The sequence below is a fragment of the Prunus mume genome, linkage group LG1 (genome assembly GCF_029339155.1).
Source record: "Prunus mume cultivar Tortuosa linkage group LG1, ASM2933915v1, whole genome shotgun sequence".
Lineage (NCBI taxonomy): Eukaryota > Viridiplantae > Streptophyta > Magnoliopsida > Rosales > Rosaceae > Prunus > Prunus mume.
In genome coordinates, this window is record NC_142698.1 from 25,724,532 (window position 1) to 25,746,200 (window position 21,669).

Here is a 21,669-nt window from a genome sequence, read left to right on the forward strand (position 1 = left end):
TCAATTTGCTCAAGAAAAAAACTTAGAAAAGTGAAGGAAAGTGATAGAAAAGTTTCTAATGTGTGTGTGTTAGTGAAGGTAGTGCTATACCTTTTATACAACAAAAATGTAGGTCTATACGTTTTCATTAGCCACATCATGTTAGGTTGGTTCAAAGACAATTGACAATTTACACAATTGGCAGAAAAAAAAAAGGTGATAAATAATTACCTTAAACATAAAAAATCTCTTCCATGTATGGCACGTTGTACACGCAATGTAACAAGTATAACAAGTAATGGAATAATGAAAAAGGAAAAAATGGTTAAGTCTTTTGATTACTTGTCATATAATCTTGGGTGGTCCATGGCCTATGGACGGTTTATACTATTGACATGAAAATATGTGATAGATAATTACCTAAAAAATATTTCCATCTTTTTGTGCCTTCTATATGTATGGACTGTTATATTCGTTTGCATATAAACTGCTAATGTGTACTAATGTAGATACAGTAAGGCTACATACAATGCATCAAGTACAACAAATCACATAATATATATACTTCTTTATAAACCAGTATTGGAAAAATAAAATAAGGGAAAATTATAAAATAATAATAATTTTTTTGGGGTATGGTATAAAGAAAAAAAGAGTACTATTCATTAAGAGCCCGTTTGATAACCAATTCAATTTTAGGTTTTAGTTTTTAGTTTTTTATTTTTTATGGTAGAATATAGAGGAAAATGAGAGTGAAGATGAGATTGAGAGAGATGATAAGAGGAGAGGATGGGAGGGAAGAGTAGTAAAAGTGAAAACAATTTCAAATAGATTTTAGTTTTTAGTTTTGTTTTCACTTTTGTTACTTCTTCCTCCCTCCTCCGCTCTCATCTTCCCTCTCAATCTCATCTTCACTCTCATTCTCCCTATTTTATCCTCTATACTCTGCACAAAAAATAAAAACTACAAACTAAAATTGAAATGGTTATCAAACGGGCCCTAAAAAAACTACATATCTTATTTTCCTTTCAACTTTACACTATCATATTAACTTTTGGCACACCCCACTCTCACTATGTATAAGAATTATACAAATGAATTTGGAGTGCCATAAGACAAATTGGGTGTGTCAAACTTACTATACCATTTTCAAATTAATTTGTAGGCATGTAGATTGTGTCCTAACTCATGGCTGTCCATCCTATCAATTTGTGGGCTTTTGAAAAACATGCACAAGCAAAGAAATCAAATGAAAAATACCTTGGGCTTAAGAAATGAAAAAATGTTCCCTCTGATTTTCTAATATACGAAACACATCAAATATATGTATATTCAATCATTTCCTTAATTAAGACAATATGAAAAGCAAAAGATCAAGATGCTTCATCATGATTTACATAGGAAAATACATTAAAGAGAAATCTCTCGATTAACGCTATCAAAGCTCGAAATTAGGTAAAAAATAATTACAAAAATTATCAAAATTTAGGGTTATTGATAATCATACCTCCTTCGTTCATCATTTGGCCTTCAGATGCATGTGATGAGTTCACCATTTTCTTTTTTTCTTTCTCTCTCTCTCAATGGAAGCAAATACCTAATTGGTAGAAATGCCCTAGAACACTCTACAGTAATTAGCTTACGGCGAGTTTGCACACATACTAGCGAATAGCTTAGGTCAGTTTTATAGATACAACCGAGGACTCCAGAAGGACAATTTGGTAAAAGTAGGGGCACATGTCATATGGTATTTGGCGTTTTGATAAATCTTATCTGGCGTTTTTTCTGGACTTTACCTACCACTCTCGGGTCCACCCTCAGCGATATATAATGATGTGTCAATTCTGGCTTGACTATAGTAGGCTTCACTCAGTGTTTGGGATGTATTATTGGTAGATCTTATCTGGCGTCATTTTCCTTTGTTAAGATCCCTCAATCATTATTTGTATATAAGGATGGGGTTGATTATAGCTTAGCTCTTGTGCATAAAAAGAAAATAAGGGGTTTCACTTTGCTATCATACTAATTTCTTAGTAGATCTTATATGGTGCATTTTCCCATCACCAAGATCCATTTTGGATGTTACGTCTTTTGGCTATATCTTTATCTATATCTAATGGGTGTGTCAATTTCATTGAGATTTACTCAAGACATTTGATCTAATAAAAACCGTGTTGATTATCTATTTCATATGTCAGACTCTGGTTTCAAAATCACTTGTTCAACTTGATAACATATGTATTAAGCATCTTAATTGAAACGTGTCTGTCTCAAAGTCATTTTGTCTCATATACATAACTGCTGAGGCGCCAATGTCTAAAAGCACAAACTTTTCAACAACAAGCATGATAAATCGTTTCCTATAACACACGTATATAAATTACACCAACTACGAACAATTAGCTGTTGACCTCCAATCATTCAAAATTTTGCGGTTATCTCTTAGATGATTTTTAGGTCTAAGATAAGTTGAGTCTTAGCATCGACCTAACATGACGATCAATGTTGTAGTTGACCTGAAGGACGCAAGGGGAGAATGGGTAAGATTAGTGAGCAATCCCACGTCATTCGGAGAGGGAAATGTGAAGTGTCATATATGTGTGAGCACTTGTTAGAAGCATGCCTTAGAGCCAATCATGAGATGTAAACTCTAAGGATATTTCCACTTAATTAATTAAAGGCATGATATTGTTTTGAGTAATAGTCTTAGTTATTTACTTAACCAACAAGTTCATGGATCGTGAGACATAGAAAGTGACTTAAAGAAGTTAAGTTCAGGAGACCTTTCTGTACCATGTCCACATCCTAAAGAGTTTGTGGTCATATGACAATCAACTGAGTATTGATAATCCGCAAAGACCATCATTCACTATATCTGCTTAATCATGAGGATGACTGGTCTCAAGTCATTCGTGTGGAGACACTAAGATAAGTATATGAGTGTTCAATTGAGAATGAGTTCATTGAACACAATCAACAGAGAGAACTTGAATGAAAGTTTTACTTACATGTGAATCATGATCTCTCAAGTCGGAATAACGTAAATTCCTTAACCTGAGGCACCACGAGTTATGTCATAGAAGCGTTGTGGGCACTTAACCATGTTGAATCGTTGTGTTCCTCTGGGCATAACCCAAAGATATGACTAGGGTTCATGATCAATTCATGGAGACATGTGAATATACAACAAGGGATCTATACCTTCAGTAAATGAGGATAATGCTCAGAAGATGTGATTCAGAAGTCCTTTGTCAAAGCAACGAGCTAGATCAATAATAGAGATTGTGATCATGCTTTAATGAATCACATGAGACTATAAATCACATTATGAGCTTGACGTGAAGTACATGCCCCAATAGCATGATCAAGAGCATTGTTTTAGAGAAAAACTGTACTACATGGTAATTTCAATTGAATATGTTCACAACCCTATTCTATATTGGCTTAGACAACCATGAAATATTGCTAGACATCACTCACGGTTTATGGAAGCCCTGAAAACAAGATATAATCTAGTTCTCATAAAGAGAGAATTAAAAGGGAGTTTTAATATACAATCGATCAATAAAGAGTTTTGAATCGCTCACTACCTTACAGATTAGAACCTAATGGATCGTATACCGATAAGGATAGATGAAAGGAAATAAATATGATGTGCATAGACTTATTAATTTAATAGAGATTGAATTAATTAAGAGAATGCGGGAAAATGGTACTTTGGGCCTAAACTATAACATCAAGTTCAAGGCCCATTGGGTTAGTTAAGACATGTGGGCATAGTTGGATGACCACATAAGCCCAAGAGGCCCAATAGAGACCCCATGACCTGTTTTACATAGAGGGAATTCGGTCTACTTCTTGCAAGTCTATATAAGTATTTTTTAACTAATTTTAAGAGAGGAGTTAGACCACCATCAAGCTCATCCCACTTAGCCAAAATCGGCCACCCTAGGAAGTGAGCACTAGCATAATCTCCTTCCTAAGTTGCATCATATCCTCCATCTTTCTTGGAGTGGAAAAGTTAGTGATCACCTCCATTGGTGACTTGGTGAATAAAAAAGGTCTTCCATAAGGTGATCAACTTAAAGGATGTCAACCTTGAGTACTGCTTCAAGGGTAAAACTTCTACTCTCTTTTTCTCTTAGTCTAGAATGTCTAGGAGAGGAACAATCTAATCCAAGCCTTTAAGATACTTGGGGTTGGTTATGTTAAAGCTCAAAGATTTAATTTTAAAGCTTCCGTTGCCTAGAGGTTATTTGTAACCTTATCTTTGTGGCTAAATATAACTAGGATTTTAATGTTTCCTTCAGCACTTGCAGTGGCGGAGCCAGAAAATTTTCATACATAGGGCACCTTATATATTGAAATATACTTTTTACTTGATACAAAATTCCCAATTTAAATTTGTTATACTATATTATTTTGCATGTAACATTAACTATCTACTTATCATCAATACTAGCAAAAAATCAAAGGAAATGTTCTTTATTAAATATACACACTAAGGTTTTAGTAAGACCATTGTCGCAAAGAAAATTTGAGAGCACATGTCCACCCCTGGGCCTTTCCTCCCTACGTACTTCCTAGCAAGAGGCCTTTTGGGCAAGATAGCATAAGCTTGAGCCAGGGAACAAAACCATGAGGGCCATACCCAAAACAGACAATATCTTACTAGTGAATAAGGGTCGTGACAAAATGATATCAAAGCTAGACTTAACAGGAAGTGTGCCAGCGAAAACACTGGATGTTGGTCCCCATGGAAGGTGGATCGTAAGACCTGTGAGCCCTAAAAGATGTAAGATGAGAAATGGCAAGATCAATATAAAATCTCACATCACTTGGGGAGGGAAATGTGAAGTTTCATATATATATATATATATGTGGGTATTTGACTTCCTAGCAAGATAGTATAAGCTTGAGTCCATAAACAAAACCATGAGAGCTTAGACCAAAAGCAAACAATATCTTGTTAGTGAAGTAGAGTCATAATAGTTTTGCATTTTAATGGTTAAAAATCTCATGCCTAATTTCATGTGGTGGTTCTCGTTGCACAATGAAATTACTCATTATGCAATACTTATTTATTTAGGTCAAACTTAAGAGAAAAATCATTAAAAAAATATTTTAAAAATAGGAAAAATAAAAAGCGTTGGGTACGAAAGCCTCAAATTTGATCGGGAACCGAGGGATTCGGCCCGACTCTCCTTTTTCAGCCCATTTGAAATCGAATCATCAAAAAGCCCCACGAACTTAGCCCGACTTGATTTGAAACTTGACCCGGCCCAGCCTGCAATCCGAACTCCTGTCCCATTATACCAACACAGAGCTAACAGTCCAACAGAGTAGGACCTCAGATACAGACACTCAATGTCAGTCCGCGAATCGTCGGGTCAAAATCTGAACCGGACTCGGAGCACGCCCGATCGGCGCCCAAACTATCCTGACTATCGCGCTGGAACCCTAAACTCCGATATACCCCCTGATCCTCTCCTCCGACCGGGCTCCTTCATCGACGCCACCACCAGAACCTCCAATGGTCAAAACGTAAAAGAAGCCCAAAAGCCCCGAAGAGCGCCTGAGCAATCGAAATGTGCAGAGCCAGCTACGTCCGGGTCGGGTATGGAGAATCCAGATGGTGGGGCCGGGCGAGTCAAGCGAAAAGGGTTTGTGGAGCCTCTGGAGAACTGGTTGCCGCAAGGTTGGTCCGTAGAAGAAAGAGTTCGGGCCTCTGGTGCAACAGCTGGGAGTACAGATAGGGTAAGTTTCGGTTTTACAGATTATTGTTAGATTTTCTATGAGCTCAGAAATAGAAATTTCTTATGTTAGTAAGTGTTGGTTTGTTGATGATTAATGCTCGTTTTGGTCACTCTGTGAAAGAAATGAAGGAAGAGAAGGAACTATAAGATTTGATTAGATTCTCTGTTTTAAACCCATTTTTGTCTCCCATTATGAGAAGAAAAAAAAGTATTAAATAACGTATTGTCAAACAAAATAAATAGGATCCACTTATTTATTTTTGAGCTGATATTTTGTAAATAACCAAAACGACTTCAGTTTAGGGTGTAGGGTTTGGTATTTATGGTTTATATTAGATAGCTAATTATTTTTGTGTTAAAGATGGTATGCTTTTACCATATTGTTGCAAGGGTTAAAGGTTGATGACCTTTCATCCTATTTTGCACACACACTAAAGTGGTTATTCTGCAAATCTGCTCCAGGGTACGCAATGTAGTTTGTAGCTGTAAAGAACAGTAAATTGGTGAAGAAAATCTTCATATCCATTATCTTTAAGCTTAGTGTTGTTCTTTCAAGTTCGTCTAAAACTCCTAAGAAGTTATAAACATTAGTGTTATCCTATTTTGGGTATCATTTATGTGATGTTTGCACTGCCAAGAATGCTTCTCGCACACTTTGGACTCTTTGGTGGTTTGCTTTCCGAAAACCAACTGTTTTTGGACAAATTCTTTGTTTTGGAATTCAACCCAGTTGCATAACGCTATTATGCTTTATCCAAAGGAAACACTTTTCTCTGTTTTTAATTTGGTTAGGGGTAAAATAATCACCTACTGGTTCAAGCTACTAATTAGCATTTCTTGGACAATCAGAGCTTTCAAAACATTATTTCCGTTCTGTTCACAAGGTCTTATTTTAATCAGTCCTAGTGACACTGTTTGCGATGGTTGGAAGAAAAAAAATTTAAATGCTGTATAGAGGGGTCCGTGCATTCTGTTGAATAAGAGTGAGTGAAAATGGTGCCCTGCACTCGTTATAGCATTTGGAATGAATATTTTGTATAAGGTCAGGATCATGTCTTAGTAATTACTGACATTAAAAGTCTAATAGTTTTTCTTCCCCAAGGTGTTTTGGTGCTATTTTAGTAATTGATAAGTATATCAATACCCACTGCCCAAAAAGTCACATTACTTGTGGCGCTGATATAGGAAGTGGTGTACAACTCCTTGCAAAAACAAATACGTATTAATAAAAGTGGGAGGGGAGAAGATCAGTTGACACTAGTGTAAAATATATAGAATTTTGCACCAGTTATTAGCATGTGATAGGATCTTGTTTCCCCAATTTAACCTGTAGATATAATTTTCTTATCACACACGTATTGTTTCTGTTCGATGCAAGATCGGCAACTATTCCATGAAGAAGGTTAAAAATTTAGTATAGATGCTCTGTTTGACATACATGGTGGGTACTCTTACAACGGTTGGATCTGGAAAATAAGGTCCAACAAAAAGTTATTAAGTGGTGCAGAACACGTTAGTTATGCAAAAGTGTAATTGATCCTGCTTCTAAAGAGTTAACTGACGTATAACATCATTAGGACTCCCCCATTGATTTCCCTAATCTGCATCTTTTTAGGGAAGTATGATTAGAAGGGAGAAAATTCCCAAGTTTGTGTCCCTGTAGTTCAAATTTCGCCAGTCACTGGCTCATGAACAAAAACAATTGTCCAATGCATGTACAACATTTTTTCAAGAAAACCTTCAAGGTATAAGTGAGCTACATGTCAGATTTACCAGGAAAGACAAAGGGTAGGGAAACCAGAAAGGAAGAAGACTTATGTCCTGTGGATTAGTTTTCCCTGTGTGCAAGTTTTGTTTCAACAACTAAATGGAATGGTAGAGTTCAACAATTGATTTTATACAAAGAAACTGCACTTATTTTTTGTGTGAAAGATTTTTTGCAAGTGGCATAAGATGCTTGTATTTTTAATTGCTACTTGATCTTCAAATTTTTTTTTTACAGTTCTGTTCTTTGCATCAGTTCCGTTTAAATGAATAAAATCCCAAAAATATAAGAACATTGAAGATTGCTTTTGCAGCAATCAAGTCTGAGCAAGGTTTAAATCCTCTGTTTTGCCCAGTATTACGTTGATCCAGTTTCAGGCCGCCGGTTTCGGTCAAAGGTAGAAGTTCTTTACTTTCTGGAAACAGGAACAATTAAAAGGAAGAAAACAACAGAGAATGCCAGTGGTGACAAAACAGTGAGTAAAAAATGACTTCTTATTTGGCCAACAGTGGTTAAAGGTTTTCTTTTATTTTTCTTACTGATGTTTTTTTCCATTTACCTTATTTCTGTCAGTCTGTAGAGGGTTCTGGAAGCCATAAACAAAAGAAGTCTAGCACAAAGCCGAAGAGTTCTGCTTTGAACTTTGATTTTGTCAATGTGCCTGAGAACGTTGTATGGGTTCTTACAGACTCTTCTGCAGGGTCCTGGACACCCTTTATTGGTAACAAAGAGGTGCCTGAATCTACTACACAAGAATGGGCAGCTGCATTCACATCTGCCACATCCCGAAAATATTGATCATTCTCATTGAAAATATTTTGAACCCTCTTTCCATATCACGAGGATGCACCACGAAAAATGGTTATTCTTTTTGCCAACAGACTACACTGACCAATATTAGATCATCTTTCTCCATACTTCCTCCCTACTGATCTTTTTGGAATCTTTTGAATCATACGGACTCATATCATATGACAGCGGATCTAGTCTACATTGCTTTTTGGTATTTAGTCATTTTGGGTACAGAGCTATTCAAAACTGTCTTATATTTGCTCTTGATCAAGTTTTTCTTTCTTTCTAAGTAATGTTATTGGCACTCCAAAATAGTCATTAAGCTACTTGCGCTCGTTTGCAAGTTTATGGAGGTGTAAGCATATTTTGGAGTACATATAACATCTCTCCGTTAATTCTCTCTTTACATGTAACTCATGTCTATGTATATCTGTTCCCTTCAGAATTTTGTGTTTGACAGTTCATTCAATAGGCATATGTGATTTTTATGTTTTAGTAAGCACTCTCTTTCATCCTTGTAAAGAAGTGGGCAACGCTAAAGAACACTATTTTTTCGCATCAACAAAGATTAGCAGAAACCAAAACTAATGAATTTTCCCAAAAAATGTAGGTAGCCGCCTTGTGATTGTGTTTTTTGGCCGATTTAATTTCCGAAGGTGAGTCCTTCTGAATGTCTTTTTTCGCTGATGCCGTTTAATTTCCGAAGGTGATCTACAACTCAATTCTGTGAGAAATTATGAACTCATGATGTACTCGGTTATATTCACCAAAGGGAAATTGTTATTGGCACTTTAAAAAATGTCATCCACTAATAAACGTAAGTAAGAATTTGTATATCGAAAGGTTATATTCACCAAAGGGAAATTGTTATTGGCACTTTAAAAAATGTCATCCACTAATGAACGTAAGTAAGAATTTGTATATTGAGAAGTGTATGATGGCTTTTTTTATGTGTCAATGGGAGTCTACTCACCTGCAAAGTTCTCAAATTGCCATAGTAAATCAACAAAATATATTGATACTTATTTATGCAAAGCAAAACTACGTCGGACTAGTTGTCATCGAAATATAAAATCATATCTATAATGGGACTATTTGCTAAAATAATAATAGATTTTTTTTTTTTTCCAAACTAGTTGTACTATTTGAAAGTATTTCCCATTTTTCTTCCACATGCAGAAGATTTACAACCAAGTTACCCTGAATACAAAACTCCTCTTACACCCGAATTCGATTCTCCATTTCCATAAATTGGATTAATGTAAAATAATTTAGACTATCGCTTATATTTCAAAAAAACAAAAATATCTTAGAATAACTTACTTTTGGGTAAAAAGTTAAATTATATATGTTTTTAATGAAGGACGGGCAAACAACCCCACCGTTATAAAGGTGATTTGTCTTTATCTATACAAACCCTGTGCAATTTTGGTTTTGGAAACTTCTTGCCCACGCTTCTTCTTCTTCTTCGAAATTAGAAACCCTCTTTTCTTTTTTTCGGTCACAGTTAGAAACCATGTATGATAAGTACGGGGGGACTAATTAAGCCTCTCCAATTCCTATTCTAATTTGGTTTTAAAACTTCTTATAAATATATTGTCGCCAGTAGTAGCTTATAGCCTCCTCAAATTAAAAGAACCTCATTCTTGTTTCTGAAAGCGTATACATAATAACCTAGTTGATTAAGGTAAACAAGCTTTTCAAATCTCTCTCTCTCTCTCTCTCTCTCTCTCTCTCTCGTATAGACATCATGTCTGCTTTTGATTTTCCAATGCCTCTCATCATCGTGTTTCTAATCCTCATTATCATTGGTTTTTGCGGGCCAGACCGCACCCGGGATGGTTCTTTTCGGAGTCATAATGCATGTCATGTTGATCTTGAAGCAGGTCGACCGCAGGCCTCAACCGTCTTCACGTATACTGGTACTACTGGAACTGACTGTGCAATTTGCTTGGAAGATGTTATGGAGGGGCAGAAATGTCGGTTGTTTGCTAGTTGTAAGCATTCGTATCACAAGTTCTGCATTGATCAGTGGCTAGCCAAAAGGAAAACTAACTGTCCCCTTTGCCGTGCTCCTGTTCAAAATTTTAGTAATCTGATATTTTTAGAGGCTAAAATTATTGTAAACAATGAAAAAAATTTAAGCTAAAAAACTATCTTATCTCCTTTTTTTCTTTTTTTTTTCTTCTTTTTCTTCTTTTCTCTCTTTCCTCCTCTTTTCTTCTTCTTTTCCTTCACATGGCTGCTTCTTTTTTCTCTTTTTCTTCCTCTTTCCTACTTTCTTCCCCTTTTCTTCTTCCTTTCCTTCCCCAGGCCGTTTCTTTTTTCTCCTTTTCTTCCTCTTTTCTCCTTCCTTTCCTTCCCAGGCTACACCCACTCCTCCTTCCTTCCATGGCATGAATCTACACCCACCCATCTCTCTCTCTCTCTCTCTTGATCCACTAATTAATGGTTGTGATGGTTTGATTGGGTGATGATGGTGGTTGAGTTGGGTATGTAGTGGTTCTTCTTCTTGTCTCTGTTTTTTTCTTCTTCTTCCTCTGTATTTTTTTTTCTTAATTTGCAGATCTGTTTATTTTGGGTCAGAGAAGATGGGTGTTGTTCCTGTTGGTGGGTTTATCGGTTGTCAAGAGAGAGAGCTAGAGTTGTTGATGGGATGCATTCTTGTGTCTTCGGAAAACACTGAAAATGAAATCACTGAAAACAACTTTTTTTCATTTTCAACTTTTGTTCACAAAGTCAGATTTGTTTTCAGAAAACGTTTTGTGAGGGAAAACGAAAACGATGGAACGTGTTTTTGTGAAAAACAGGAAACAAAAACAGAAAACAGGCTCTAAAAACATTACCGAACGGGCCCTAACTGTCCCCTTTGCCGTGCTCCTGTTCAAAATATATCTTAGTTATGTACTTGTGATGTTCAAAGCTCTTATCATAGATAGAATATTTCAATCACAGTCATGTACTCTTGCATTATGTTAGCAGCCAAATAAAAATATGGAATAGCATTGAAAGTTTTGAAATTCTGATTTTCTTTGCACAGCGCCTATGGTTTTTCATCCAACTGCAAGCAAGTTTTAACTCATCAATTCCCAAAACTTGCACACCAGTAGTATAAGGTTCGAATCATCCATCCATGATACTTTTGTAGTGTGTATGAGAAACCTCATTTCTCTTTGTAATTTAGACTATAGCTTGTGCTAAAAAAAGAAATTCCCAGATAGAAAGAATTTTAGCCCCTTTTCCCTTGAATATTGGTATTTTATTTATGAATATTAAGACTATACAGGACAGTTTGATGTCGAAATATGACATGATATTAATATAATGGGATTATTTGCTAGAATAATTATAGTGGTAGGATTTGAAAGTATTTCCCTTATTCAGTCTCAACAAAATATTATTGTTATTGTATTTTTGAGCTACAGTAATCGATTTCATGCAATTTTCTATAGTCATCTTATGTTACCCCCAAAACTTGATAATTAGAATTTAAAATAACCTGACAATTAAATCCTAAAATTTTAAAATATGTGGATTAAACCAGTTGATCAGGTTAGTGAGTCCGCGCCCTTGCACTCAGGTTTGATTCTCTTTTCTCGTAAATTAGATAAAATAACCTGATTTTGGGTGAAAAGTGAAATTATATGTTTATAATTAAAAGCACAGTTTATGGACGGGCAAATAACCCCGCCGTTGTTTTCGGTTACAGTTAGAAACCTCTACAATTCTGATTCTAATTGGATTTAAAAACTTCTTGTTTCTGAAATTAAAAGAAACTCATTCTTGTTTCTGAAAGCTTGTACATAATAACCTAATTAATTAAGCTAAACAAGCTCTTCAATAATTCTCTCTCTCTCTCTCTCTCGTATAGACATCATGCCTGCTTTTGATGATGTCTATTAAACCCTTGCCCTCGCCATGGGAGGCCCCCTCACAATCATGATCTTCTTTTTTTGTTGCAAAGACCGCACGCCCAATGATCATTTTCCGAGTGATGATGCACGGCACGATGATCTCGAAGCAGGTCGACCGCTGTCAAATCTTGGTCGTAATATTGCTGCAGTATAGCCGCCGCAGCAGGCGTCAATCCTCTTCACATATACTGTTACTACTAGTCCTGAGTGTGTAATTTGTTTGGAGGAGTTTAGGGAGGGGCAAGAGTGTCGGTTGCTTGCTATTTGTAACATTCGTATCACACGTCCTGCATTGATCAATGGCTAGCCATAACGGAAAGCAACTGTCCTCTTTGCCGTGCTCCTGCTCAAAATGTATCTTAATTAGGGGGATTTCTGTAATTCTCAGTTGATTACTTTTGATGTTACAAACACAGAGCATGTAACTATCAATATTACTCGTACCTTTAGAAGTAAATCCCCTCTTGCATTATGTTAGTAGCCAACGAGAAATATGAAATTGCATTCCAAGTATTCAAGTTCTGATTTTCTTGCACAAGGCCTATGGCTTTCATCCAACTACAATTTTTAACTGACATCAATTCCCAAATAGAAAGAATTTTAGCTTCGATTCGTCCTGAATTACAATGTATATTTCTACTACATACACTTGAGCAATAAAAAAATGGACAAAAAATGTATTACAACAGAAAAAAAATGACAGAGATATGTATCTTTGAATGTATATTATGCAAAAACAAACTTGAGCAATACAGAGAGGGCAAACAATGTGTATTATGGTCATATATTTCCATTAACTTTCATCCTTTTGGAATTACTACTACCTAGAGAGAGAAACCTAAGTTAACTGACAGAGTGCACCTAAAGGCCAAACTCTGAAGAAAAATGCAAACCCATAAAAAAAGGGGATATACAGAACCTCATGAACAACAATGTAATTGTTCAGCCAAAAAAAAAAAAAAAGAAGAAATTTTGAGACTGAGATCCTTACTGGGTGAGGCAAGATATTGGAGTATGAAGCTGTACAGCTGTGAGACTTCTTGTACCTCAAGGGAGCTCTTTAGTCAATGCATATGGGTCTTGTCCGGGTCACCAAACAAGGTGTCCGGGTCTTATGAACGAGACATACGATTCCATCTTATGGAAAGTTTTAGAAATTGGGATTCTCATTCACATTCAAACATTCATAACTTCACCAGTACTATTACCTTTCGCTTTAGAAAGTATGTTATACAAAGAAACTGATGGTCTTAAATCTGACTCTATCATCTCTTTAAGCAGAAACTCAGCCTCCTCCCACTTCCCATCATTACAAAGCACTACAATGGTGGAACTGTAGCTAGCCACATTGGGAATCATTCGATTCTTTCTCATTTCTTTGAGCAACCTCAGTGCCCTGTAAGAGCTACCCTCTTTGCAGTAACCATGAATCATCATATTATATATGACATCATTTGGCTCCAAATTAGTGTCACTCATTGATTTGAACAGCTTCGATGCTTCCTTCATATTGCCTTTCATGCATAATCCATGGATTAAGACACCATAGGTGTGAGTATCGGGCACCATACCGGCCTTCTCCATGGAAAAGAATATCTGAAATGCTCTTTCCATGTCACCAGATCGAACTAAGGCATCGATTAAAATTGTACACGTCACTTTAGAAGGACAAACACCTCTGTCGTTCATCTCTCTCACTAAATCAGCAACTCCTGCAGAATTTTGGGCTCTAGCAAAGCCTTGAATCAAAACATTATAAGTCACCAAAGATGGTGATTGTCCATTTGACTTTAACTGATCAAATAAACTCAAAGCCTTGTCCAACTTTCCTAGGTTACAAAACCCATTAATTAGTGTGTTAAAAGTAACTGTGTTTGGACTAATACCTTCCCTTATCATCTGATTTAAAAACTTCTCAGCTTCCCACATCCTGATTTCCCTGCACAATCCGCTAATTACGGTGTTGTATGCTACAACATTGCAGGCCACTCCTCTCTCACGCATTTCATCGAACAGTTCCAAAGCTCTGCTCATTTTCCCATCATTGCAACGCTCATTAATCAAACAATTATAAGTGCATACATTAGGAACAACCCCATTACTTTTCATCTTGTCATAGAGCTCGAACCCATCTTTTTTATGGCCTTTCTTGAAAAGCCCATCAATCAACGAAGTATATGTGTACTGGTTAGCAACCAAACCAAGCTCCTCCATTTTACCAAACATCTTCTTTGCCCTCTCTAAATCACCATTCTTACAACACCCATCAATCAAAGTAGAGAATATAACAACATTCGGAGACAGACCCATTTCCTCCAATTGAACCAAAAGCTCGAAACCTCTATCCAAATCACCAGCTTCGCAGCAACTTTTTATCATTATCCCAAAACTATACACATCCAACTCAACCCTACCCTTAAACTCATTGAAAATCCACCAAGCTTTTCCAAAATCTTTTGACTTAACAAGAAAACCCAACAGATTATTAAAAGTGTTTGATCTGGGAACGAGGCCCTGGTCAACCATCTGCTTCAAAAAGTAAAGGGCTTGCTCTGGCAACTGAGATTGAACATGGGCATTGATGATAGTTTCAAACAGATAACTACAGAGAGGGTTAGAGCTCAAGTGGGGTTGAGTTAAATGGTGGAGGAGAGAGGAGGGAGTGAAGAATGGGGAAGAAAGTCGACCAGAGAGCACTTGAAGAATGATAGACTGGGCGTGTGTTGGCATGTTGGAGGAGAGAAGGCGGTGGAGAATGAAGGATATGGATTGGTGGGTGTGTTGGAAGCCTTGGAGAGTGGAGGAGTTGAAAATTGAGAAGGCTTTTAGTGGCGGGCTCTTCACCATTTTCTGAATGAGTAGCAAAGCTTCGTTCGTTAGAGACATTACTGTCCTGCGGTTTCTTGTTGCCTTGCCTCTCTTCGGAATTAGAATTAGCTGAACATTTTAGGAACTCGGAATCGGAAGGTAGTTTTGCCCACCCATGATGAAAGGGGACGGGTTAAACTTGTTCGGATCAGCCCAGTTTATATTTTTAACCGCTTGAGTTAGAGCATTTCTAGTGGCTGGGTTTGGGCCGGGTAGGAGGTGGCCCAAGCCCATTTCGACGTTCCAGCGCACAGGTGTGGCCCGGGCAGGAGGTGTGTCCCAGCAAACAGGGCAAGCCTGAAGACAAAATGAGCCTGTGCTCGTGCTTGGGGGCTGCTAATGTCAGAGCTTGATGCTAGCATAACGTCAGTGGCTGGATTCAAAAAAATTTTTTTTAAACCCAATTTGGTGCATGTGCCAATGGTAAAAAAAAAATTAAACTTCCGTGCGATGACGCCAGGTGGGTGTCAACCTTGATTTCCGCCAACAGCTAGAAGCCACGTGGCAAGTCCTAGGTTGTTCGATCATTTTTTGTCCACCAATCCAATAGTTGCCTTTTTTGGTTAAAAAATCAAAATTTAAAAAAAAAACAAAAAAATTCTAATTTTTTATTTTTATTTTTATAAATACCAACTAATATTCTTCACTTTCAACATCAAATCTTCATACATTTTTTCCTTCTTCCAATATAATTTACTTTCCACACCAAATTTTCTTCACTTTCTAAATTTCATTTGCATTGAAATACAAATGGCATCTTCCATCGAAGCTAGAGGGGCATGGACAACTATGGAAGATGGTTTGTTGTGTGAGTGTTGGGTCCAAGTTGGTCCGAACACGGGCTATGAGATGAAGTTCTCTCATATGTTGAGAAAAATTCATGCCGAATTTTGTGAAAGATCGGGTTTCGGTCGTACGGAAACGACTTGTTTAGTAGGTGGAAAATTTTGAATAAAGAGTTGGAGAAATGGAGAGATGCGTTGGCAAAAACGAGGTACAACATTCGAAGCACGAGATTCAAAATTATTCCCATTGGTCCGACCGTTGTGTTGAACGAGATGCCGCTCCATGATTCAATGGCATTGGATTCGCCTTTAGATTTCCCGATGAATCAAGACTCACCAATCCAAAAGGAGCCGAGGCCTATTGGGAGAATACCCACTCCTATGGCAACTTGTTCATCATCTTATTCCTCCTCCCTTTCTTCTTCAGCTCGTCTGCTCCTTCCTTCTTTAATTTATCGCTCTTGTCTTTCCAAGCATCTCCTCATATTCGACATTGAGAGTGGACTATGAAATTTAAAATTTGATAAATGAAAGGATAGAGAAGGATATGGTGTGAGAGGTCTGAGTTAAGTCTCTGGTTTTATAAATGGATTTAAAATATAGAGATGGCAGATGACGCGATTTTAAAGAGTGAAAATTTTATCTGAAATATGAGATTTGTATTTTATAATAAATATCGACACGTGGCAACCAAAAAATCTTATCTAAAATTTGAGAGGTGAATTTTATAATAAATATGGACACGTGGCAATCAAAAATCTTATCCCAAAAATTCATTTGAATTACTAGATATGAATTTTATAATAAATATTGAAATGTGGAAACCGAAAATCTTCTCCAAATTAATCGTTTAAGTAAAAAAAAATAAAATTTAAGTGAATAGTATTTGCCTTTTGCCATAGCAATGAGTGGAAACACAACAAGCCTTTTGCAATGGCTTCTACTATTCATGTAAATAGTGTCTGCCCTTGCAATTTTTTTGTTGATTTTCCGCCATTGCCACAGCAACCCAAGAGCAATTACTATTCACATGAGTTATGAGGAGAAGAATTTGTATAAAGTTTTGGTGTAGGAAGTGAAGAATATGGCTAGGTATTTATTAAAAATATTTCTAAAATTTTTATTTTATTTTTCTTTCTATTTTGTTGTTATTTAAATTGGATGTTGACCTCGCAATGACGTCAAGATTAGGTCAGCTTGTCAGACAGCAGTCCAGACAAGTCTTGCCTAAGGGCTTGTCTAGACTGATGGAGCCCACTCCTTGCTCGGGTTGGCCTTCACCATTTTTGGGGGCTGGTCATTCTGCCTATGCTAGCCTACACGGGTAGATCAAAGCCCCTAACGAAATAGGTTGAAACTTGATTCAAAAGTTTAGTGTATAAGCAGAAAAAACAAAATACCAAAATTTGTGTGTGATGAACATGTGAATTACACAGATTTTTGTGAGCAAACTCAATAGAAAATTCCTAAGATAAGCTGTAAATTGATGACGTTTGTAATTTCCCCCATGTGAATTAATCAGGCACTTATGGTGCCATTTGTAGCTGTAAAAGCTACTTTTGGTATAAAACTAACATGATTTTCATTACCAAAAGATTTAACCTTTAAAATCTTGTACGTTACAATTCATTATTCCCCATACATGAAATTATCAAAATCCCTTTTTTGTTTGGTTAAAATAAGAACACTATTAAACTTCACAAGGTAAGATATAATCCAAAAGATCTAATTATAACCTTTTTCTTTTCCTGCCCAAAAAATATTTTGTTGGGGCTAAAATGATAATCACAACCAGTTAATGGAATACAGATGGACCTTTGCCAAAACTGACAAGATCCGCAAACAAAAACCAAAAATTTCAAACAAACCAATACATATGCAGTTGTGAATTGACCCCACTACCCCCACGTCTCTCCGCTCATCAACTCTCCCTCTTGAGTCTTGACCTGATTGTGGACAATCCAAAACTGTTCCTATCAACTCATAAAGCAAAGCATACTAAGCGGGCCCCACACACAGACCTTTCTTCCGAGTTTCAACTTTCAACATATGCTCTCTGGTGTTCTCTAGCTCTCGCTCCTTTCAGATTCTCTGCATCAGAGACATGGAGCAAATATCCTCTGCAACCGCACCGCCCAAGCTCCTCCTCCTCTTCCTCCTCGTCTCCGCCTGCCACGTCATGGGAGCTGCCGCTTACTCCATCGGCGTCAACTACGGCACCATAGCTGATAACCTCCCGCCGCCCTCCCAGGTCGCGACCTTCCTCAAGACCAAAACCACCATCGACCGCGTCAAAATCTTCGACGCCAACCCCGACATGCTCCGCGCCTTCGCCGACACCAAGATCGCCGTCACCGTCACAGTCGGAAACGGAGACGTTCCAGCCCTCGCCAAGCTCTCCGCGGCTCAGGCTTGGGTGTCCGCTAACATTCTGCCGTTCCACCCCCGCACGATCATCAACCGGATCGCCGTCGGCAACGAAATCCTCGCCACGTCGGACAAGGACCTCATCGCGCATCTGCTTCCCTCCATGAAGTCTCTCCAAGAGGCTCTCCAGCTGGCTAATATCTCCACCGTCCAGGTCGGGACACCTCACTCTCTGGGCATACTAGCACCCAACACGGGTCCACCGAGTCAGGGCCGATTCCGAACCGGCTACGACCGAGTCGTTTTCACTCCGATGCTCGAGTTTCACCGCCAGACCAAATCCCCGTTTTTGATCAACCCGTACCCGTTTTTCGGATTCGTACCCGAGACTTTGAACTACGCGCTCTTCAAGCCAAACGCAGGCGTTTTCGACAACGCCACGGGGATGAACTACACCAACATGTTCGACGCGCAGATGGACGCGGTTTTCTCGGCGATGAAGAAGGTCGGGTACGAGGACGTGGACATCGTGGTGGCGGAAACCGGGTGGCCCTCCGCGGGCGACCCGACCCAGCCCGATGTCAATGTGGACAATGCGGCGTCGTATAACGGGAACCTCGTGCGGCACGTGAGCTCGGGAAAAGGCACGCCGTTGATGCCGAACCGGACGTTCGATACTTACATCTTCTCGCTGTTCAATGAGAATCTGAAACCCACGACTTCGGAGCGGAATTACGGGTTGTTCAAGCCCGACTTGAACCCGGTTTACGACGTGGGCATTTTGCGAAACCAACAGGTAAATCGGTAATTTTAGTAATGTTTTTGGTCTTTTTGCGGGTAAGAATCGAAGAGTTATTCTGATTCGCATGTGCTGCCAATAGTTTTTTGACACGTGGTGGAGGTCGTATGCTCTGTCTTAACTCAATGGATCATTCGGCTTCCGCGTTTGTGCTTCTGAGCTCTGACAATGCCTACGACATAAGCTCACCTGTCATCGCTGTCGTTGTTGTTTATGTATAATGACCATTCGTTAATTATTTATTTTAGGCAGCGGGTCCTACATCTGGCGTGGCATCCGGACCAAGCTCTGGGGGGCGCCCGGACCCACATCTGGTGGTGCATCGGGTCCCGCGTCCGATGGAGCAAGAGCACCGTCATCGTCGGAGAAGAGGTGGTGCGTGCCCAGATCGAACGTTTCTGATGCGGCGTTGCAGGCAAACATAGATTACGTGTGCAGCAGCGGAGTGGACTGCAAGGCGATACAAAAAGGTGGGCCCTGCTTTCAGCCCAATACCGTGAGGTCGCACGCAGCTTACGTCATGAACGCTTATTACCAGTCGGTGGGGCCGCAGGATTACAATTGTGACTTCAAGCACACTGGATTCATCACCACCACTGATCCCAGTAAGCTTTCCCTGATTTTTAATTTATTTATCGACATCTTGAAACTAGCAAAATTAATTTTTTTTCTTCTCTCTTTTTTAATAATAAAAAAGTGGAAAAATTGGGTGGCAGGTTACGATGCGTGCACGTATCCATACAAGTCGGAGAAATTGGAAAAGTCGGTGGAGGGAGGCTCGATGAAAATGAAAAGTAGCAGAGTGACAGTGACAGAGATATTTATGATGGTGGTAGCTTCTTGTATGATTTTCTTTTAGAAAAATTTCTTTTGTAATTTTAAAAAGAGTTAATTTAATTTCGTCATTAATTTAGGATAGCTACTCTGGCCTGCGCCTATTGTAGTGGGGTTTAATTATTGGTTGGGTGTGAAGAAGTGGCTCTGTTTTGGACAGAGACTTTTCGTGTTAAAGGGAGTACAACATTTTCACATATTGTTGTATTATTAATCGAGATAGCAAAATAATGTTATTTTCGTTACAAGAAAGTTTGTGTTTTTTGGGTGTCTTCTGGGTTCCAAAGGCCTCTATAGGAATCTCGTGTATTAAATCGTTACAAGAAAGTACTTATCAACTTTACGGACCATTATTTTTATTTTACTGGGGTGAAATGTGCCCTCTGGTTCCTTTACTCTCTGAAGTAATAATTTCGTGAAACCATGGATCATAGCTAGGACTTGTTTTGATTCACCTTCACCATATCCCATATCTTAAAATCTTCCCTCTAGTATTTTCTACTTAACAAGATTTCCAAGGCTAAAATCGGGGACAATGCTTGGTGGCGATAAAACTTTATGTACATGCTCTTAAAATTAGTCGTGTGTGAATCTAACAGAAAATTATGACATAATTGATAATCCGTGGGACAATTGCATGAACTAAGTTCTTAGGGAGACACAAAATCAAAGTCCAAAATTCATGGGAGGGTGCTAAAATATTCCCTCTCCGATAATCTCACATGAATTATATGCATCAACATTTGATGTGTCGTTTTGCATTTGATTTTTGAAGTCAATAGATGCTCTTGTTATCAATCGAAACGTCTCCTAAACCCTATGTTTCATTTGATCTTTCCTTTGAACGAAAGGAAGATGCTTAGCTATAACTTACGATAGAATCTAATTCCTCTTAACTTTCTAAGAGAGTTTTACAGCAATTTCTTTGTAGTAAAGCAATATTATGCTTGTCGTTTTCAGTACAATAATCATACTCTATGGATATGTACGTATGTACGTGTGACTGCAAATACTTCCCGAAGACCAATATCATTCTATGCCCACGAGAACAAACATACTATTACAAACTATATCTAGTGACAAGGGCTATATGTGATGGTGAGCAATGTTATGAATTCTCGCATGCATCCAACCACTCTTATCCAAAATTGATCATGAAACTAATATTTGTACGTGATTTCTTGTTATATAATACTATATGTCAAATAGCGGTGAGACTCATTTGTTTAAGTGAGATCTACTACTAATTGAGATGTGGTCTGAGATAATCAGTATTTAACCCCTTTTTTTTTTGAGAGTTTCATAAAACACCCAAAATGAGGTTGAAATTATAAAAAAACAACACCCAAAACACTTTATAAACACACCCAAAACTCATCATTACACACACTCAAAACTCATTTATAAACACACCCAAAAAATTGACTTTTGAGTTGATTTTGAGTGTGTTTCTATGTTTAAATAGTGCTTGATTTTTTTTAAATACATGTCTAAGATTGGGTTTATTTATAAATTTGTATTTTTTTTTTATGACAGTTAAACCATTAAATTAAGGCTTCTTCCTACGGCTTTGCCTTGAATCTCAATTTTCTCATTGAATTTGCAACAGGGTCAATATGCTCTTGCGCTTGCATTCCGTCCATTTTATCAATAACATCGTTAAATTGCTGACGTGGCATGAACATTTAGTAATTTTAGTTATGAACAAAATTTTAAAATCCAAATTAATCTTCAAAATGTACAATATCATAATTTAAAAAAAAAAAGCTTCAAAAAACACGGTTGTTTTCTACCCGTCTTTAACTACACA

At 37.8% G+C, this 21,669-nt stretch overlaps 3 protein-coding genes and 1 long non-coding RNA gene across 7 annotated transcripts; 3 read left to right on the forward strand and 1 right to left on the reverse strand.

Annotated features, from left to right (window-relative positions):
• The first annotated feature begins 5,308 nt into the window (after positions 1-5,308).
• On the forward strand, positions 5,309-8,787 carry LOC103323398 (methyl-CpG-binding domain-containing protein 5-like). Its single transcript, XM_008225400.2, has 3 exons — positions 5,309-5,736; positions 7,856-7,975; positions 8,074-8,787. The coding sequence occupies exons 1-3, from the start codon at positions 5,347-5,349 to the stop codon at positions 8,296-8,298; spliced, it is 735 nt and encodes a 244-aa protein (XP_008223622.2). The 5' UTR covers positions 5,309-5,346; the 3' UTR covers positions 8,299-8,787.
• A 1,677-nt stretch (positions 8,788-10,464) lies between these two features.
• Positions 10,465-12,478, forward strand: LOC148921441 (uncharacterized). Its single transcript, XR_016123289.1, has 2 exons — positions 10,465-11,408; positions 12,257-12,478. It is a non-coding gene; the product is annotated as an uncharacterized LOC148921441 (long non-coding RNA).
• On the reverse strand, positions 12,030-15,164 carry LOC103323389 (Pentatricopeptide repeat (PPR-like) superfamily protein). Of its 4 annotated transcripts, XM_089044112.1 has the most exons (4): positions 14,093-15,164; positions 13,198-13,945; positions 12,651-12,777; positions 12,030-12,549 (listed from the first exon to the last, which is right to left on the reverse strand). In XM_089044112.1, the coding sequence occupies exons 1-2, from the start codon at positions 15,090-15,092 to the stop codon at positions 13,383-13,385; spliced, it is 1,563 nt and encodes a 520-aa protein (XP_088900238.1). In that variant the 5' UTR covers positions 15,093-15,164; the 3' UTR covers positions 12,030-12,549; positions 12,651-12,777; positions 13,198-13,382. The 4 variants fall into 4 exon arrangements, with proteins under 4 accessions (XP_088900238.1, XP_088900237.1, XP_088900236.1 ...); XM_089044111.1 differs by having other exon boundaries at positions 12,651-12,764; positions 13,198-15,163; XM_089044110.1 differs by having other exon boundaries at positions 13,198-15,163.
• A 2,650-nt stretch (positions 15,165-17,814) lies between these two features.
• On the forward strand, positions 17,815-20,111 carry LOC103323380 (Glycosyl hydrolase superfamily protein). Its single transcript, XM_008225376.3, is given in 4 exon segments — positions 17,815-19,022; positions 19,274-19,316; positions 19,319-19,630; positions 19,742-20,111. Coding segments are annotated over 4 exon segments (1,557 nt in total). The 5' UTR covers positions 17,815-17,963; the 3' UTR covers positions 19,885-20,111.
• Positions 20,112-21,669: the final 1,558 nt, after the last annotated feature.